At 42.0% G+C, this 18,241-nt stretch overlaps 1 protein-coding gene across 4 annotated transcripts in view; it reads left to right on the top strand.

Moving 5' to 3' along the window:
* Nucleotides 1-18,241, top strand: part of KCNN1 (potassium calcium-activated channel subfamily N member 1) — a 206,371-nt gene that overhangs the window by 160,069 nt on the left and 28,061 nt on the right. For 3 of the 4 annotated variants that reach the window (XM_073593195.1, XM_073593188.1, XM_073593180.1), the window contains exons 5-7: nucleotides 3,355-3,496; nucleotides 3,694-3,804; nucleotides 16,189-16,316. In XM_073593195.1, the coding sequence (XP_073449296.1) occupies nucleotides 3,355-3,496; nucleotides 3,694-3,804; nucleotides 16,189-16,316 (381 nt within the window). The remainder of the gene's footprint in view (nucleotides 1-3,354; nucleotides 3,497-3,693; nucleotides 3,805-16,188; nucleotides 16,317-18,241) is intronic. The other variant, XM_073593203.1, reaches the window with a different exon arrangement.

The raw sequence follows: 18,241 nt of genomic DNA, 5'->3' as shown, positions 1-18,241 counted from the left end.
GTATATAACTGGTTGCTAAGGAGGGGGTCGGGAAGCCGGCCGTCGTGTCCTTAACAACTGATGAGTCATCAGCTGTCAGCGGGCTTCCCCGCTGAATGTAAAAAAAAAATTGTGAAAAAAAACAGCGTGGGGTCCCCCCCAGGTCCATACCAAGCCCTTGGGTCTATCTGCAAAATGCAAAAAGCACTAAAAATGCATAGGTTTGAACCAGGCCTTAATCAGGCTCACAAACACAGTTAATTTTGTAGTGCTGAACTAAAATGCATAGATTTTCTAAATAATTTTCATAAGCTTCATTGTAAAGACTATTCAATAAGATCAACAAGCAGTGCAATTCTTTTCATTTTTTTATTTCCAAATAACATTGTAATAAAAATGGCCTGTCATCAATCTGCCTCTCTTTGCCTTGATAAGCAGACTCTACCAGTCTTGCAGCTGGTATGAAAAGAACCAATGGACTAACAAATGTAAGAATAAAGGGAATTCAAATCAATACGTCAGAGGTTGACATTTTTTATATGTTTTTGTTTCCAACTGGAAATGGCACTTGACCCCATATCACCTGGATCCATGGGATGAGGGAACTTTTGCAAGTCATGAAGTTCCCGGATGGTTTCAGCATGCAGTATAGCCTACCATCCATGTGCTTAAGCATGACCCTTACATGCCACATGTCTGCGGCATGCATGTGAGGGCTTTGATGAAATTTACTTTGCCCACTTCGCTCATGACCCATGTCAGAGAACTTTGTAAGAAAAGCTCATTTTAAAAGCATGCAGTGAGCATGGTCATGTTTAAAGTATAACTCCATCTTTCTAACTAATGATACAGTAAATCAGGGCAGTGAAATTATAAACTCTGTAAATAGTAGTTATTATCTAGGCAAAACAAACTCTGAACATTCTTAGCTTGGGAAAGTGGACCCCTGGAACAAAATTTGCAATGATTATTATTTACATTAGTTATTTTGCTGCTCTGTCTTGGCTACATAATAACAAAAGGTGGAGTTACTCTTTAAAGGCTCAGTCCTAAAATACAATTATTTATTTAGGTCATGCAGCACCTCTGTGCCAGAAAGATGTGCTCCACAGTGTCCATTTTCTAAGACAACTTTTCCCTACTAGGACCAAAGTGTTCTAATAATAATGCTGATAATCGGGTTAAATCTTTCAGCAACTTCACAAGACATACAAGCTATTTTAGAGCAGACAAGATGCTGCAGAAATCACCTAAACTTTTAAATTTATTTTATTGAAAATCCAAGTATGAATGATCAGCAGTTTTTAGTGGTGCTCATTAAATATCTGGCACTTTTACTGAGAGCAGCCAACCAGTTTTGTAGACTCTGCTTTAGGTGTAAAGCAGACCTAAAAAAAATAAAAAATAGTGAAAGAGTAGTAAGGCAGATTTGAAGTGTCTACAAAAAACTTGCCTTTGAGATGGAAAAAGTCCCCTGGCACGCTGTGTCTGGGTCCAGTGACCTGAAGTAGAAATGTTTATTATTTGATCGCTACTCCTGCACTACCTTCTGCACTCTGCTCAAGCAGTGTCCCAATAAATCACTTTTGGGGCTCTGGACTTATCTGGAACCAAAATGCTTTGGAACCTGCTGTTTCCACTAATAACTATATTCTCACAAGTTTGGACACCCCGATTCTGCCTTCCTGTTTTTTCAGAAGTAGACAGAAACATATGTAGAGTGCCAAAGCAAATGCTTTACATTTGCTTGAGCATTGCATACAATTATTCAATATGACAAGGGAAAAAATATTATTACATTGTACAATTCATCTGACAGCTTCTTTTTAAAGTGCCCACACACATTCATGGAAAATATACTGTATGATTACAGTCGCTTGTGGAGGCCAAAAGTAACACCCAAAGCTGCAGAGGAAAAATATCTAGAGTAGTAGATGTGGTCAAATGATTTCCTTATGGTCATTCCCTATACTTTTGGTTTTTAGCCACCTAAACAGTACAGATATTTATTGGGAATTGTGTAAATCAGTGGTCTCCAAACTGCGGCCCAGGGGCCAGATGTGGCCCTTAGCCTGCTTTTAGCTGCCCCTGGGGTCAATATTTCATCCTCTGACACCATTGATGGGGCATAATTACTCCACTGACACCAACAAAGGGGCACAATTGCTCCCAATGACACCATCAATGGGGCATAGTTCCTACCAGTGACACCAATGATGGGGCATGATTGTTTCCACCCAATGACATGACATGATGGGGCACTGTTTGCTCCCACTGATGCCAGGACATGTTCTACTTCCAGTGTCCACAGACCAGCCCCCCTAAAGCCTGAAGAAAAGTACATTGGCCCTTTGTTTAGAACGTTTGGAGACCCCTGCTCTAGATGTTCTTTATTTTCCACCAACTTCTCTATGTGTTCATGTTTCACCAGCATCCCTCTAAAAGTTAATGTTTCTCCAGTATCCATCTAGATCAGTGGTCTCCAAACTGTGACCTTTAGCTTGTCTTTATCAGGCCCTTGGGACACTATTCTTCCCACTGAAACAAGGCACTTTTCCTTCTACACTAACAATTGGGCATTATTACTGTCACTGATACCAACAATAGGGCACTATTCCTACCACTGACTCCAGCAATGAGGCACTATTCTTCCCACTGACACCATTGACTGGGCACTATTCCTCGCTCTGATACCAACAGTGGAGCACTATTCCTCCCAATAATACCAATGATGGGGCACCATTTCTTCCCCTAATACCAACAACGGGGCAATATTCCTTTCACTAATACAAATGATGGCGCATTCTTTACTCACATTGACACCAGGGTATTTTTCTACTCACACTGGCCACGGTCCAGCCCCCTCAAAGTCTGAAGAACAGTTAACTGGCCCTTTGTTCAGAAAGATTAGAGACCCCTGGTGTAGATTAATAATATCAACAGGCTAAACTCAGAAGACACTCTTGGTAGTAATTTGCGTTCATTTAATTTAGCTTAATTTAATTTCTTAGCAAACATGTTATAGATTTCTGCATCCTTTAGTTTAATAAAAAATAATGTTTTGATTAATATTCAACTCTTTCTGGCCAATAAAATATTTAAACTGCAAAACTTAATATATGGAATATTAGTTCACTTGGGTCCTAGAGAAAGAAATTTCTTTGAACAAGCAGTACTGCGGGACTGAGCTTTAAACCCTTCAGGTGTCAGAGTTTGGGCACGTTATCTTTGGCATCAAATGAGGTTGGGGGAATCCAGCCTATACTACATTCACTTGAAAATGCTGCATGACAGGCGTTTTAGAATTTAGAAAAAAAAATACCTCCCCTGCTAGACTAACTTATTCTGCTATTCCTCTCTTTACTCTCCCGACAGGTACCATGACAAACAGGAGGTGACCAGTAACTTCCTGGGTGCCATGTGGCTGATTTCTATAACGTTCCTGTCAATTGGTTATGGAGACATGGTGCCTAACACATATTGTGGAAAGGGAGTCTGTCTGCTAACTGGAATTATGGTAAGACAATAAGCAGTTGAGCTGTGTTCACATCATTCATTCCCCATTGTCTTTTTGCTTCTCTCTGTCGTCCCTTCCTTTCATTCATCCTTCTAGTACCCTAGATCCAACCCCATAATCCTTGTCTAATTTCTATCTCAATTTATGTTTTTCTTCTTGTTCCATGTTTGCAGTGAGTATTTCCTTTCCTTCCACAGGGTGCAGGCTGCACAGCTCTGGTTGTTGCCGTTGTTGCAAGAAAGTTGGAACTCACCAAAGCTGAGAAACACGTACACAACTTTATGATGGACACACAACTTTCAAAGCGGGTACTTAGCAGCTGGGCGGCTGGGAATGGGGTGGCTTGTGGTGGGTAATGAACAGTTAGATGGTTGAAAAGCACTGTCTACAGCTTTGCTGGTAACATACAGTAGCTCTATTGTGACTTTTGGGAAAAAAAATTTGGGGGACTAAACACTTAGGGGTCAATTAATTTAATTAATCATTTTCGCACAATGTTGATTGAATCTGATTTGAAAAGTGTGTAAATCTAGGGTGAAAGCTGTGTGAATCTTGGATAAAAAACATATATAGACCCCTAGTATTTATGGTTCCATATACCTCCTCATACATGTATAGAAGAATGAAGAAAAATAGTATTTGTGTGTAACCCACCTCCTACTCATCAGAATACATAACTGTCAGTGGGGAGCAGCACAGACATTGCATGGTTCTTTCCGACTCCTAGTTAGTGCCCCTGTCCTCGGACCATTCTTTTTAAAATAAATCTTCCATCAGATTATATGTATATTTAACATATTTTATGCATATATTTTACCTGTAAAAACCTCCCTGGGATAGACATCCAAAAGCCCAGAGACTGCTGTTATGTACCACTATCTTGGATGTGATGTCAGCAGTCCCAGCATACTCAGAGCTATCACTCAAGTGGCACCCTAAAGGTATTCCCCATTGCTCCTGCAGCAGCTACATAAAAGCTTATATAGGGAGGTGAAGAGAGAGGTTAAGGAGCAGGGCTAGTACAAACAGTAACTAGGCACTCCAAGAAGAGTAGAGGGCTATGACATGCAAGAAGATCCTGCTAAGGAATTGACTATTCAGCAGTAGTCAAATTTCAAAGATCAAAGGTACATCACAAATGTATAAAAATAAGTATAGAAAACACTAAGTAAGCACTTTAAATACTTGATGTTTGTGCTTTTATCTGAAATTTTAAGTTGGTGAAAGGGTCACATTGACTTAGACCTGTCATGACAGAATGTGGGGGCTGCCATTGTTGACCCTCTTCTGACAATGCTAGTTACTTGGCTGCTATAATCAATATTCTTTAAATCACTAACATTGAACATGTATGCAGATATGCATATTTAGATTGAGATCTTTATCTGCATTTCCATGCATAGTAAAACAGTGGCAGTCTTTGTGTTGCTGTGACAACAGGTTTTCTTTAAGAATGGTCAAACACTGACAGCAAACTAATCTGTATGTCTGGAAATTATCTAGTCCAGAAACTTTTCCAGCTTCCCAAATTGCAATAATGTTGTTATTAGGTTATTTTTAGGGATATAAGGTGCTCTACTATTAGAACCTACACATTTTGTTTAGACCAGTGTTTTCCTTTGAGAGATGAGTTTTAGCCATTTTTTTTATTTTTGTATGTTTTCAATTGTATAAACTGATTTTCTATTATTTTAATTATATTTACAAAATCTTTATTTTACCAAAGTAGCAGTAGCAGTGCATGCTGGGCTATCTTATAAGAAAGCCTAGTGCTGGCTGCATACTTGTTGGCAGCCTTTATATGACTGAATAATCCAGAAAAGTCCATCTCAGCTAAAATGGGAGGAGTCATACAAGTATGTGTAAAAAATATCTATGTATTTTACATCAGAAACAGATTTTGAACTTCTAGAAGGAAGCTAATCTGCTTGGTAAACACCACCTGCAGGCTGCAAGTGAAAAAAAAATATTTGGGTAGTCATTACCTGCAAAGGAGTTTCTGGAATTTTGTGGGCTTTCCAGCCTTGTTAATGGTGACCCGCCCTATCAATAGACAGAGCTTAATCTTCTTTTGTCAACTTTTGCTTGATTATCTTTGGAAACAAGGATAAGGGCTACAGAATACACAAAAAAAGCAGCGGCAAAGATCCCTCAGCACAGCAGACTTCTCCAAGAATTCTTTGAGCCTAAATTAGCATCTATCTTTCAGTTTCTTAAGCCTCTTCCACAGGCCAATTAAGACTCTGTAGCACAAAACTGGCAGCCACCTTTTAGTTTCTTACACCTCTGCCACAGGCCAGCTTAGATTCTGTAGGCCCAGGTTCAGGCTCCCATGAGAACAAAGTCCTTTTTCTTCTGGCTTCCTTCCCCAGGCAAAAGCCTGGGTTGCAAGAGATGTCTCCCAGCTAAATCCTCTCCGGGCAAGGGTCTGAAAGGCAAGAACCCCTCTAGAAAGTCACTGCATTCTGTATTTGTCTAAAGACGCACACAGCCTGGCTCGGGATTGAGCCAGCAGGTGCACCCCCATCAGCTTCCTATGGTGGTGTACAGAGAAGAGGAGGAGCAGAGAGCGCCGGCGGGGATCCAGAAGAGGATGTTAGGGGCCACTCTGTGCAATACCATTGCACACAGCAAGTAACTATACCATGTTTGTTATTTTAGAAAAAAAATTAAGCGTTACAACCACTTTAACATTGTACTGTATATATGATGGCCGTGGCAGGGTCCTATACTGGATGGGACTTTACTGTATACTGTACTGCAACACTATGTTGTGCAGTATTGTGCTACCATAGTCTCATTCTGAACAGACCAAGTACAGCTTTCACTGTACATTCCACATAACATATACTGTACACAAAGACAGCCATATTAGCCCTGCTCTCCACCCAATAAGCAGATCTGTTCATTGTATTGTACAATGCCGCGTACACACGAGCGGACTTTACGGCAGACTTTGCTCGGCGGACTTTTCGACGGACTTTGTCTGCCATGTGCGCCGGACTTTAAAACGGACGGACTTGCCCACACACGACCGGACTTTCCGGCGGGCTAAGTCCGCCCGTCTTTCCGACGGACTTTCGCCAGAGTTACGGCGGACTTTCAGAATGAACGGACTTGCCCACACATGGACAAGTCCGTTCATTTTGAACGTGACTCAGGTGTGACGGGACTAGAAAAGGAAGTCAATCTTGCCGCTTTTATAGGCGAGATTTACACCTTGCGAGCCCCGCCGCGGGTCATACCAGGCCCTTAGGTCTAGTATGGATTTTAAAGGGAAGCCCCCCTATGCCGAAAAAACGGCGTGGGGTCCCCCCTAAAATCCATACCAGACCCCTATCCGAGCACGCAGCCCGGCCGGTCAGGAAAGGGGGTGGGGACGAGCGAGCGCACCCCCTCCTGAACCGTACCAGGCCGCATGCCCTCAACATGGGGGGTGCCTTGGGGGAGGGGGGGCCCTGCGGGGCCCCCCCACCCCAAAGCACCTTGTCCCCATGTTGATGAGGACAAGGGCCTCTTCCCGACAACCCTGGCCGTTGGTTGTCGGGGTCTGCGGGCGGGGGCTTATTGGAATCCGGGAGCCCCCTATAATAAGAGGGCCCCCAGATCCCGACCCCCCACCCTATGTGAATGAGTAGGGGTACATGGTACCCCTACCCATTCACCTAGGGCAAAAGTGTCAATAAAACACACTACACAGGTTTTTAAAATAATTTATTAAACAGCTCCGGGGGGGGTCTTCCTCCGTCTTCGGGGGTCTTCTTCCAGCTTCGGGGGTCCCTCCGGTTCCTCTTCTCCCGGTGTTCCAGTTCTTCGGCAGGCTCCTCCGCTGTCTTCAGGCCGCTCTCTTGCCAGCGGAGGTCCGGACTTCTGGGCTTCTTGTCTTCTTGTCTTCTTCCCTCTTCTCTCCTCCAGATGTTGACACGACGCTCTCTCCGGCTGGACTGCTCTCTGAGGGCTCCGTTGTGACTTATATAGGCAGAGACCCCGCCCCCTTATGATGTCACAGTCCCTGGGCATGCTGGGACTGTGACGTTTTAGGGGGCGTGGTCAACGGGTGATGTTGACCACGCCCCCTAAAACGTCACAGTCCCAGCATGCCCAGGGACTGTGAAATGCAATACCCTGCCCCGTTGGACCAGCATACACAGGAGCGGGCTTTCCGTCGGACCAGCACACAGACGAGCGGACTTTCTGCCAGAAACTGAGTCCGACGGAAAGATTTAAAACTTGTTTCAAATCTAGGTCCGGCGGGCTTTTGGGAAAAAGTCCACCGGAAAAGTCCGCATGAGCCTACACACGGTCGAATTGTTCAGCGGACTCTGGTCCGCCGGACCAAGTCTGCCGTAAAGTCCGCTCGTGTGTACGCGGCATAAATCTTCATTGTGAGCAGGTTGGGAACTAGCAATAGGCACTACACAAACCAAACAGCCATAAATCAAGAAGCACCTGTACAACATTTGAATTGCAGAACACAATCCACGTTGTGCTTAAAGCATTCATGAGTTTGTGTTGCATATGTAATAGGATAATGAAATTTCTGGTACAAGAAAAGTTTTTGTATGTTTTGGAAACCTCTGTTATGTGTTATATGAAAGTTATAGTGTAATTCAGAGGATTTAGTGTAGAGCAGCCTTTCTCAACCTTTTCAACATGGAGGAACCCTTAAAATAACTTTCTGTGTGAGGGAACCCCTGCTAAAAATTACTATATTTACAACTCATGATCAGTGGCGGCTGGTGCTCAAAATTTTTTGGGGGGGCGCAAACAAACTGAAAAAAACCCATCATTTGCAGCCTCACTGTGCCCATCAAATGCAGCCACTGTGCCATCAATTGCAGCCATTGTGCCCATCAAATGCAGCCACTTGTGCCCATCATATGCAGCCACTTGTGCCCATCATATGCAGCCACTTGTACCCCATCAAATGCAGCTATTTGTGCCCATCCTATGTAGCCACTTGTGCCCATCATATGCAGCCACTTGTGCCCCATCAAATGCCACCACTTGTGCCCCATCAAATGCTGCCACTTGTGCACCATCAAATGCTGCCACTTGTGCCCCATCAAATGCCATCACTTGTGCCCCTTTAAATGCTGCCACTTGTGCCCATCAAATGCAGCCACTTGTGCCCATCGAATGCAGCCACTTGTGCCCATCAAATGCAGCCACTTGTGTCCCATCAAATGCAGCCACTTGTGCCCCATCATATGCAGCCACTTGTGCCCATCATATGCAGCCACTTGTACCCCATCAAATGCAGCCATTTGTGCCCATCATATGTAGCCACTTGTGCCCATCATATGCAGCCACGTTTGCCCCATCAAATGCCACCTCTTGTGCCCCATCAAATGCTGCCACTTGTGCCCATCAAATGCAGGCACCTGTGCCCATCAAATGCAGCCACTTGTGCCCCATCATATGCAGCCATTTGTGCTCATGAAATGCAGCCGATTGTGCTTATCATATGCCGCAACTTGTGCCCCATCGAATTCCGCCACTTGTGCCCATCAAGTGCAGCCACATGTGCCCCATCATATGCAGCCATTTGTGCCCATCAAATGCAGCCAATTGTGCTTATCATATGCCGCAACTTGTGCCCCATCAAATTCCGCCACTTGTGCCCATCAAATACAGCCACTTGTGCCTATCAAATGCAGCCAATTGTGCCCATCAAATGCCGCCACTTGTGCCCATCAAATGCCACCACTTGTGGCCATGAAATGCCACCACTTGTGCCCATCAAATGCCGTCACTTGTGCCCATCATATGCCACCAATTGTGCCCATGAAATGCCACCACTTGTGCCCATCAAATGCAGCCACTTGTGCCCAATCATATGCAGCCACTTGGGCCCATCAAATGCCGCCACTTTTGCCCATTATATGCCACCACTGTGATGCCTGCCTGCTGTCTACCCAGCACATCTCCCATCTTAATGGCAGGTCAGGCAGCGGGTGACGGCAGCGAGCTGTGGGACGGCTCCTGTGTCCTCCATGCTTCCCCCTCCTCTGTTCTTCCATTCTGCTTGGCGTCCAATAGGGGCGCCTGTGCCTTCAACCAGTCAGGTGACGGGTATTAGACCAGCGCTTCCTGATTGGCGGAGATGCGGTTCAGTGTTAGAAAAGCAAATATTAATTTGCTTTTCTAACACATCTGGGTGGACTGCGAGCACAATGCTCTGTGCTCCGAGTCCACCTTTTTTGAAGCTTATTAGAGCCTATGGCTCTAATCAGGTGCTTAAAAAAAACACCCCCGCCTCTGGAATTCAGGCGCTCGGCATCCGAAAAGGCCTGGACGCTTGAATAGGGGGAGGCAGTGGCGACCATAGATAGATTCATGCATGATTCTATCCATTAGTCATATAGGGGGTGGTGTGACAGAGGGGGTAGCGTACTTGTGCCTTTAATGGATGGGCCACCCCTGCTCATGATACATTAGTGTGATAGTCAGTGGGAAAAATGTTTCTAATGCCCTGTACACACGGTCGGACTTTCCGACGGAATATGTGCGATCGGAGCTTGTTGTCGGAAATTCCGACCGTGTGTGGGCTCCATTGGACTTTTTCCATCGGAATTTCCGACACACAAAGTTTGAGAGCAGGCTATAAAATTTTCCGACAGGAAAATCCGATCCTTTAAATTCCGATGGAAAAAGTCCAATGGAGTCCACACACGGTCGGAATTTCCGACAACAAGCTCCGATCGTGTGTGGGCTCCATTGGACTTTTTCCATCAGTATTTTCCGACACACAAAGTTTGAGAGCAGGCTATAAAATTTTCCGACAACAAAATCCGATCCTTTAAATTACGATCGTGTGTAGACAAATCTGACGGACAAAGTGCCACGCATGCTCAGAATAAATTAAGAGACGAAAGCTATTGGCTACTGCCCCGTTTATAGTCCTGACGTACGTGTTTTACGTCACCGCGTTCAGAACGATCAGATTTTCCGACAACTTTGTGCGACCATGTGTATGTAAAACAAGTTTGAGCCAACATCCGTCTGAAAAAATCCATGGATTTTGTTGTTGGAATGTCCAATCAATGTCCAATCGTGTGTACAGGGCATTACACTTGTGGTCATTGAGAAGAATTATACCCTTCAAGATAGCTAAAAAAAGCAATGGTGTCAAAGGGAACTTATCTGAGAGGAAGAAATTGCTCACTGCTCAAGGAACCCCCAGAAACCTCTGGATGAGCCCTCAGTAAAATGCCTTTTTTTTTAATGCTATATGTGTTTCTACTGGGGAAAATATACTCACTTCCTTTTCCAGTCATATTGGTCACCAGGACATGGTGACCAATAAAAGCCTGGTAGATGTTCTGAATCTTCTCCGTTCTGTCCATAACTGATCTTTGGCTAAAGTTGCACTGTAGCCACCCTGGCGGTATGATTATGTCAGATTTTTGCGTCTCAAAGCGGTACAATTGTTTTGCATAGAAATTTGGCGTTTTATATTGTAGGCCTGTAATTCTTAGCAATAACACACTTAAATCTGTCCAAACAAGAGTTTAGTAGATATCCCGGGTATGATAAAGTTTGAAACACAAAATCATAAATTATAATATAATAAATAACTATAAATAATTATAAAAAATAATAATATACCATATATACTCAAGTATAATCCAACCCGAATATAAGCAGAGGCACCTAATTTTACCACAAAAAACTGGGAAAACTTATTGACTCGAGTATAAGCCTAGGGTGAGAATTGTGCAGCTACTGTAAGTGGAAAAGAGGGTCAACAATGCCCATTTGCAGCCTCACTGTGCCCATTTGCATGACTCACTGTGCCCATTTGGAGCCATAGGTCCCCCAAACTTCAAACTCGGTAGTTAGGGGTTCCTAAATGCCCCCTAGCTGCAGCCAAAATTTCGGGTCTCTGGACCCGAAGGGTCCCGAAATGACATTGCTGCAGATGGACACAGTTGACCGAATTTGGGGTCCCGTATCTTGGGGCCACTTGGTTCTAGGAACAACAAATTTGGTCTGCAAAAACAATGGAATTAGCACCAGAACATATCCAAAGCTGGGGTTCCTAGCACCAAGTGGCCCCAAGATACAGGGCCCCATTTTCGGTTCGGAAAATGTCAAGCATTTCTACAGCAGAGAATGACATTTTCTGAACCAACTTTGGGGCCCCGAATCTTGCGGCTACTTGGTGCTAGCATGTTGTTGTGCTAGTTCCACTGGGTTTGCACACCAAATTTGGGGTTCCTAGCACCAAGTGGCCTCGAAATACAGGGCCCCAAAGTCGGTTCGAAAAATGTCATTCTCTGCTGCAGAAAAGTGCTTGACTCGAGTATAAGCCAAAGGGGGGCATTTTCAGCACAAAAAAATGTGCTGAAAAACTTGGCTTATACTCAAGTATATATGGTAATAATACTAATAATATGAATTTCCCCACAAATCACTATCGCTCAATTCTGCAAGTGTTCTAATTTACTATCGCTGTTTTCTAGCTGGTCTAAAACCACTTTTGACATAAAGGGACACTTTTTAGTTGCTATGGACAATCTCAAGTTTCCAGGCAGAAAGAACAGTATATATAATATAAAACTGCATGCAGGGCATGGGACAAAGCACTGGGGACAAAAGGAAGGTGAAATGATTACATACAGTAATGCAATCTGTAAGATTACAGTGTACTGTATGTATTGTGAATTTTCTACTTTTTAAAATTTGCCGCCGGGCTCCGCCCCTGTGTGTCACAACACTCGCAGGGAATGGAGCCCGGCACACAGGACATCGGGTGCAGGATCCTGGGGACAAGGTAAGTTACCTGCACCAGGATCCTGCAATGCAATCCCGAGTGTGGCTTGGGGTTACTGCTAGTGGTACTAAAATTTAACCCCGAGCCACACTCGGGAAAACCGCCAGGGAGGTTAATGAAGCCCTGACCTGCTGTTCACACAAGTGTCCACCCTCAGATTGCATTTCAGAGGAGTTTGACAGGTGGTGAAGAGGCGATATGTCTCTTCATTCCTGATACTTTTAACCCCCTAAATGCATTACAACTTGTTTTAGGGTGGTTGCAGAGGTAGAGCCCGCCAAACATGACACAGGGTTAAATTCCTGCTTAAAGCTTTGTGGCCAGTTGGCTCAGCAGTGTGTTTTTACTGTCCCCAACTGCAAATGTAAATTAAAGTTTATTGGCTGAATCACCAGATGAAAATAAAGGAAACTGGTAAGCTGCAATCTAGAAAATGTTTGTTTTTGGGTTTAATATTGCTATAAGTTGTATCCTGTTTTGCCCAGAACCTACTCCAATTTGCACTGAACTGGTCAAAGCATGTCCTATTATTATAAGCTTAACCACTTGGTTATGCCATAAAGAAAACCTGGGAGATATGAACCTAGGGAGCACATAAGGAACCACTGAGTATAATTTCTTCACCTGTAGTATTGAGTTGTAGATTGAGTCTCAGTGGTAAATCATTTTTATTTTATGACCATTTTCTTTCCATATATTTACATAGTAAATGTTTCAAGGCTTGTTTGTTTTTTTGCTGCTATAGCAATAGCATTATATGTTGGCATGTGCTATGTTTTTTAACATTAATTACAACCCCAATCCCAAAAAAGTTGTGACACTGTTTAAAACTTATATTTAAACACAATGCAATGATTTGCAAATCTCATAAACCCATATTTTGTTCACAAAAGAAAATAGAAAACATATCAAATATTTAAACTGAGAAAATTTACAACTTTAAGAAAAAAATAAAGTCGTTTTGAAATGTAGCCCCTATTTACACTGGGTGCGACTTCAAAGTGGTGCGTTTTTTTCCGATTTCATACTGGGTGCGACTTCAGAGTGGTGCGTTTTGGTCCGATTTAAGCATGACTTCAATGCAACTTCAATGCAATTTGAATGCGATTGCTGATAATTTTATTTTACTGCGACTTGGCCATGTCCATTTAAAAAAGTACAGTGTGTGACATATATCCTTTTCCTTCTAGCACAATTGCCAGCAATTAAAAAATTAGAAGAAAAACTGTGTGGGGGTCCCCCCCAATACACACCAGGCCCTTCGGATCTGGTATGGATTTTAAAGGGAACCCCACGCCAAAATGTAAAAAAAAAAATTGCGTGGGGTCCCCCCCAAAAGTCATACCAGACCCTTATCTAAGCATGAAGTCCATGCCTAAGAGTCTGGTATGGATTTTAAGGGCAACCCCATGCCAAATTTGTTTTAAAAAATGGCATGAGGTCCCCCCAAAATCCATACCCAGACCCTTATTTGAGCATGTTGCCTGGCAGGCCAGGAAAGGGGGGGCGAGCGAGCACCCCCCCCTGAACCATACCAGGCCACATGCCCCCAAAATGGGGGGTGCTTTGGGGTTGGGAAACACCCAAAGAACTCTGTCCCCATATTGATAAGGACAAGGGTCTCTTCCTTGGCACCTGGCAAGGGTTGTGGGGGTGCGGGGGGTGACTTATTGGAATCTGGAAGCCCCCTTTAACAAGGGAGCCCCCAGATCCCCCCCCCCCCATAGTATCCCTACTCATTCACCAAAAAAGTGAAGAGTAAATAAAAACAGAACAACAGTTTTTGACAGGTCCTTTATTAAAACACTAAAAAAGAAACAAAAAAAATGTCCCCCCAGAAGTAGATCAAACGTCAAAAAGGATGAATGCTGACCTCTGACCGAAAAAGAAGAAAACTCTGCACCCGATGAAGGCTCTTGCTGTCTGACATTTCTAAGGGGTGGGGCCACCCAATGCAATCACTGGGTGACCCTCGCTCCCTGGTGACAGCATCGACCGTCGATTGTATATTTTGTCAGTTTAAACTTTTGATGCAGTATGTTTTTTTTATTTTCTATTGTAAATTAAATATTGGTTTATGATTATAATTATAATATATATTAATTTGCAAATCATTGCATTCTGATTTATGTAGATTTAACACAGCATCCCAATATTTTTGGAATTGGGCTTGTAATTTGGTTTATTTACCTTGGCTGTGTGGTTTCCGCCAGTTTCTGTAAAGGATGAGTTCATCTTACCACTTATTCAGTGTGTAACGTGTTAGTGCTGCAGCTGCCCCCCCCCCCCATCCCTGCTGTGACAGCAGACTTCTCCCCGTGTCTGCTGCCACAATTCAAAAAAGATGCTCTGCCCACCCAGCCAGTGTTGGCCAGCCAGACAGAACACCCAGCCCACCCAGCCAGACAGAACACCCAATGTTCTGTGAATGGGAAACTACAACTACCGACATCCTTTGCGGCTGTTGGGTTGTAGTTCTCAATGAACTACCACAGCGCTGTTGAGCCCCGGGATAGTTCATTGAAAGTTCCTGTCAGTGTGTAACTGAATGCTCGTACAAGCTACATAGCACCCATGATCTGCTGCTCCTGGGTGCAATGCTTTGTAGGCTCCCAATAAAATTAAATAATAAATGCACATTTTTTTACCTGCAAAAAGATGTGCATTTATTATTTTTTTGAAAAGGGGAACTTATCCTTTAATTACTGATATATTTTAGCTTGTTCTGATCCCTTTATTATACAAATCTAGGCTTCTAACAAGTGGACCCTTTTTATTGGGTCTGTATTTGTTAAACATGTAATATATTATTATTATTATTATTGTTATAACAGGCAATACCGCGTCACTATATTCATCCTCCTTTCTTTTTTGCGTATTTTATTTATTCCATAAATATATGGAAAAAAAAGATCTGTCTCCTTACAGATAAAGTTGGTGATCAAACTATTACTATGCATTTTGAAATATATTTAACACAGTAACGTTTTATCACTCTTGCTCAAGGGCAAAGCAGTGCAAAACAGTAACAAAAGACAGATTATTATTATTATTATTATTTAAGGTATTTATATAGTGCCGTCAATTTACGCAGCGCTTTACATATACATTGTACATTCACATCAGTCCCTACCCTCAAGGAGCTTACAATCTAAGGTATTATGGGACAAAAAATAAAGATTATATTTAATCAAATCCTTCCTTAGTTTTAGATAAGCGTATGGAATGGTTAGGACCTCTGACAGTTTCTTTTGCTGCTTGTATCCCCACTGGGAAGATTCACCCTCTTTTTTTGTCCTGATGAAAAAAGCTAAGGGGTGACATGACCTCCTCATGTACAGAATGATGTCACCACTCAAGGTCCAACAGATTCCCCCTAGTCAACTAGGTTTTCAAGGAAATTTGACTCTATACTAGTCTCTCTTCCCAGTAACTTTTACAAATCATTATATTTGTCAAATATTTCCATCATCATAGTTTAATGTTATGCAGTAGCCACAGATTGAATTTTACCAGGCTGCCCACACCTCCAGACCCTCTAGCAACTGCAGAGGGTCTGTGAGTATTGGTATACCCATGCCTAGACCTTTTTCTATATAATTTAGTCTGTTTTATATGATTACATGTATGAAAGGTTTTATTCTGGTCCAGTATGTAAAGCTATTAGAGAAAATTAAGGAAGGAAGGTGGGTGGTTTTGGTTTGTTGGGTATGATGTCTTTCTAATACTTTCTTTTACCATCTCCTCATCCACCCTTCCTTAAAATCCTCTATGCAGAATTCCTTGTCACTATATCAAGTCTTCATTTCCACGTCTTCCTGTTTCTGTCTTCATTCACTACAATGTTTTTCCTATTATTGCTGATGATGTGATTTGTTTTTTTTTTTCCTTTCTTATTCTTTTCTATCTCCAGGTGAAAAATGCAGCTGCCAATGTGCTCAGGGAAACGTGGCTCATTTACAAATACACAAAGCTTGTGAGAAAAATTGACCATGCTAAAGTACGCAAACATCAGCGCAAGTTCCTGCAAGCAATTCACCTGTAAGTGAGAGTAGAAGGGAAAGAAAGGTGTAAAGGTCAGTCAAGGGGAGAAAGGAAATGAGGGTAACTAAAACTTCAAAATAAAAGCAAAATAAGGGGGGCAGAGTGGAAAGAAAAAGAGAGATATATCAGAAAGACTTTTTACATATGTAGTGCTAATTATTTTTACTCTAACATTCGTAGTATCATTTTTATAAACACACCCATGCGTCAGTTTTGGAAGTGTCAAAGAACATGTTACTTGGTTCCATGTCTTTGTCCCATATATCCCTCTCATGGGAAATGCCAAAATTCATATAATATCAGTCTGGGCCTAAATTCCAATTTAGAAATTTACTTGAGATATGTTTTTTAATACACTTTACATTTTAAAATAAGTTTGAAGGATGATAAAGTGTAAAGTGTTTATCCTTTTAAATAGAGGGGCGTTTTAGAACTGCGGTTGGTTTTAATACAACAAGGGCAGGTTGGAACCCCTGTCAAATTTGTACTACTTTGCAATATCACACTTTGCAATATCACAGGCTAACCTTTCAAATAGACTCCAGCCGTATTTCTACTCCTCCATACTATAATAATAATAATAAGAAGAATTATTATTATCATCATTATTATTATCATTATTATTTAAACTAGAATGCCTTACGTGTGGCAGCATTATGATAGCTTTATATACAAACTTCTGTCAATGGGTTTTGTACCATTTCTTCCCATTTTCAACAGGATACACCAATAGTAAAAAAATGTGTAATGTCCTACTTTGCTGCTCTCTCTTCTGCCTTGCTGCCCTAGGCACTTACGCATAAGTACCTAATCATAATTATAGCCCTGTAATAACCGCTTCAATAAGTTGTATAGCACCTATTAGAGATAGACCTTACCATGTTGTTTATTAAGATAAAAACACACTTGAAAACGTGTACAAATAGCTACAGTACATAAAAATAACTACAAAGTGAAGAGAGATAGTACTAAACATATGCTCATTGGGGGTTATTTACTAAAGGCAACTCCACTGTGCACTGCAAGTGCACTTTCAATTGCAGTTGCTGTAGATCTGAGGGGTAGATCTGAAATGAGGGGAAGCTCTGTTTTTTATTTTCCTTGCATGTTCCCCGCAGATCTACTTGCAGTGTACTTGTAGTGCAAAGTGGATTTTCCTTTAGTAAATAACCCCCAAAGTGTTGTTCATTTAGTGTACTTAAACATATTACGGTGCTGAAGAGGTAAGGCATTGTTAAGGTATTGGGTTTTTTTGCTATCTCAGCATAGGCTCCTGCTATAATAATATACCAAAGAACAAAAAACTTTTTGTGAAAACTGTATTTAATATATGAACTACAAAGGATTAGATTATGTTAACTGTCAAAATATAAAAAAAATACTAGATATAATTTCAAATGTGCATTTTAAAATCAGAATTATTATGTACTGTATGCCTTTTTGTTCAATGTTTTACAGTAGGGTGGAGTATAATTTAAATAAAGCCGTAAGTTATGCTATGTTTCCTTGTATTCAGTCAGGTTAAACAATGTATTTATCTTATATTGTGTACTTTCATTGGTCAAATAATGGCAGAATGCATTTTCTATCATTAAATGGGTTGCTACAAATTAACAGTATACATTTTTTTTTCATCTTTAACCTGTTTAAATATTTCCCACCTACCCTGTGTGAGTAAATATATGCAGAAAATAAATATGGACAAAATGAACTGAAGCTTGTACAACTCTGATTTCCCTGAGATTTGTTTAGCTAATACTTGAAATGGCTTCCATGGCAACACGAAAAATACAGCAGCAATGCAGATGAAATGTATAACCAAACAGGTGCCAGTTTATACGGAGAGGAGTAAGGAGATAAAAGGCCAAGAATTCATTCTTATAGGTTATAATATAAGGCTGGGTGGCATAGTGGATATTAAT

The sequence above is a fragment of the Aquarana catesbeiana genome, linkage group LG01, assembly GCF_042186555.1.
Source record: "Aquarana catesbeiana isolate 2022-GZ linkage group LG01, ASM4218655v1, whole genome shotgun sequence".
NCBI lineage: Eukaryota > Metazoa > Chordata > Amphibia > Anura > Ranidae > Aquarana > Aquarana catesbeiana.
This window is presented reverse-complemented; position numbering and strand designations above follow the sequence as displayed.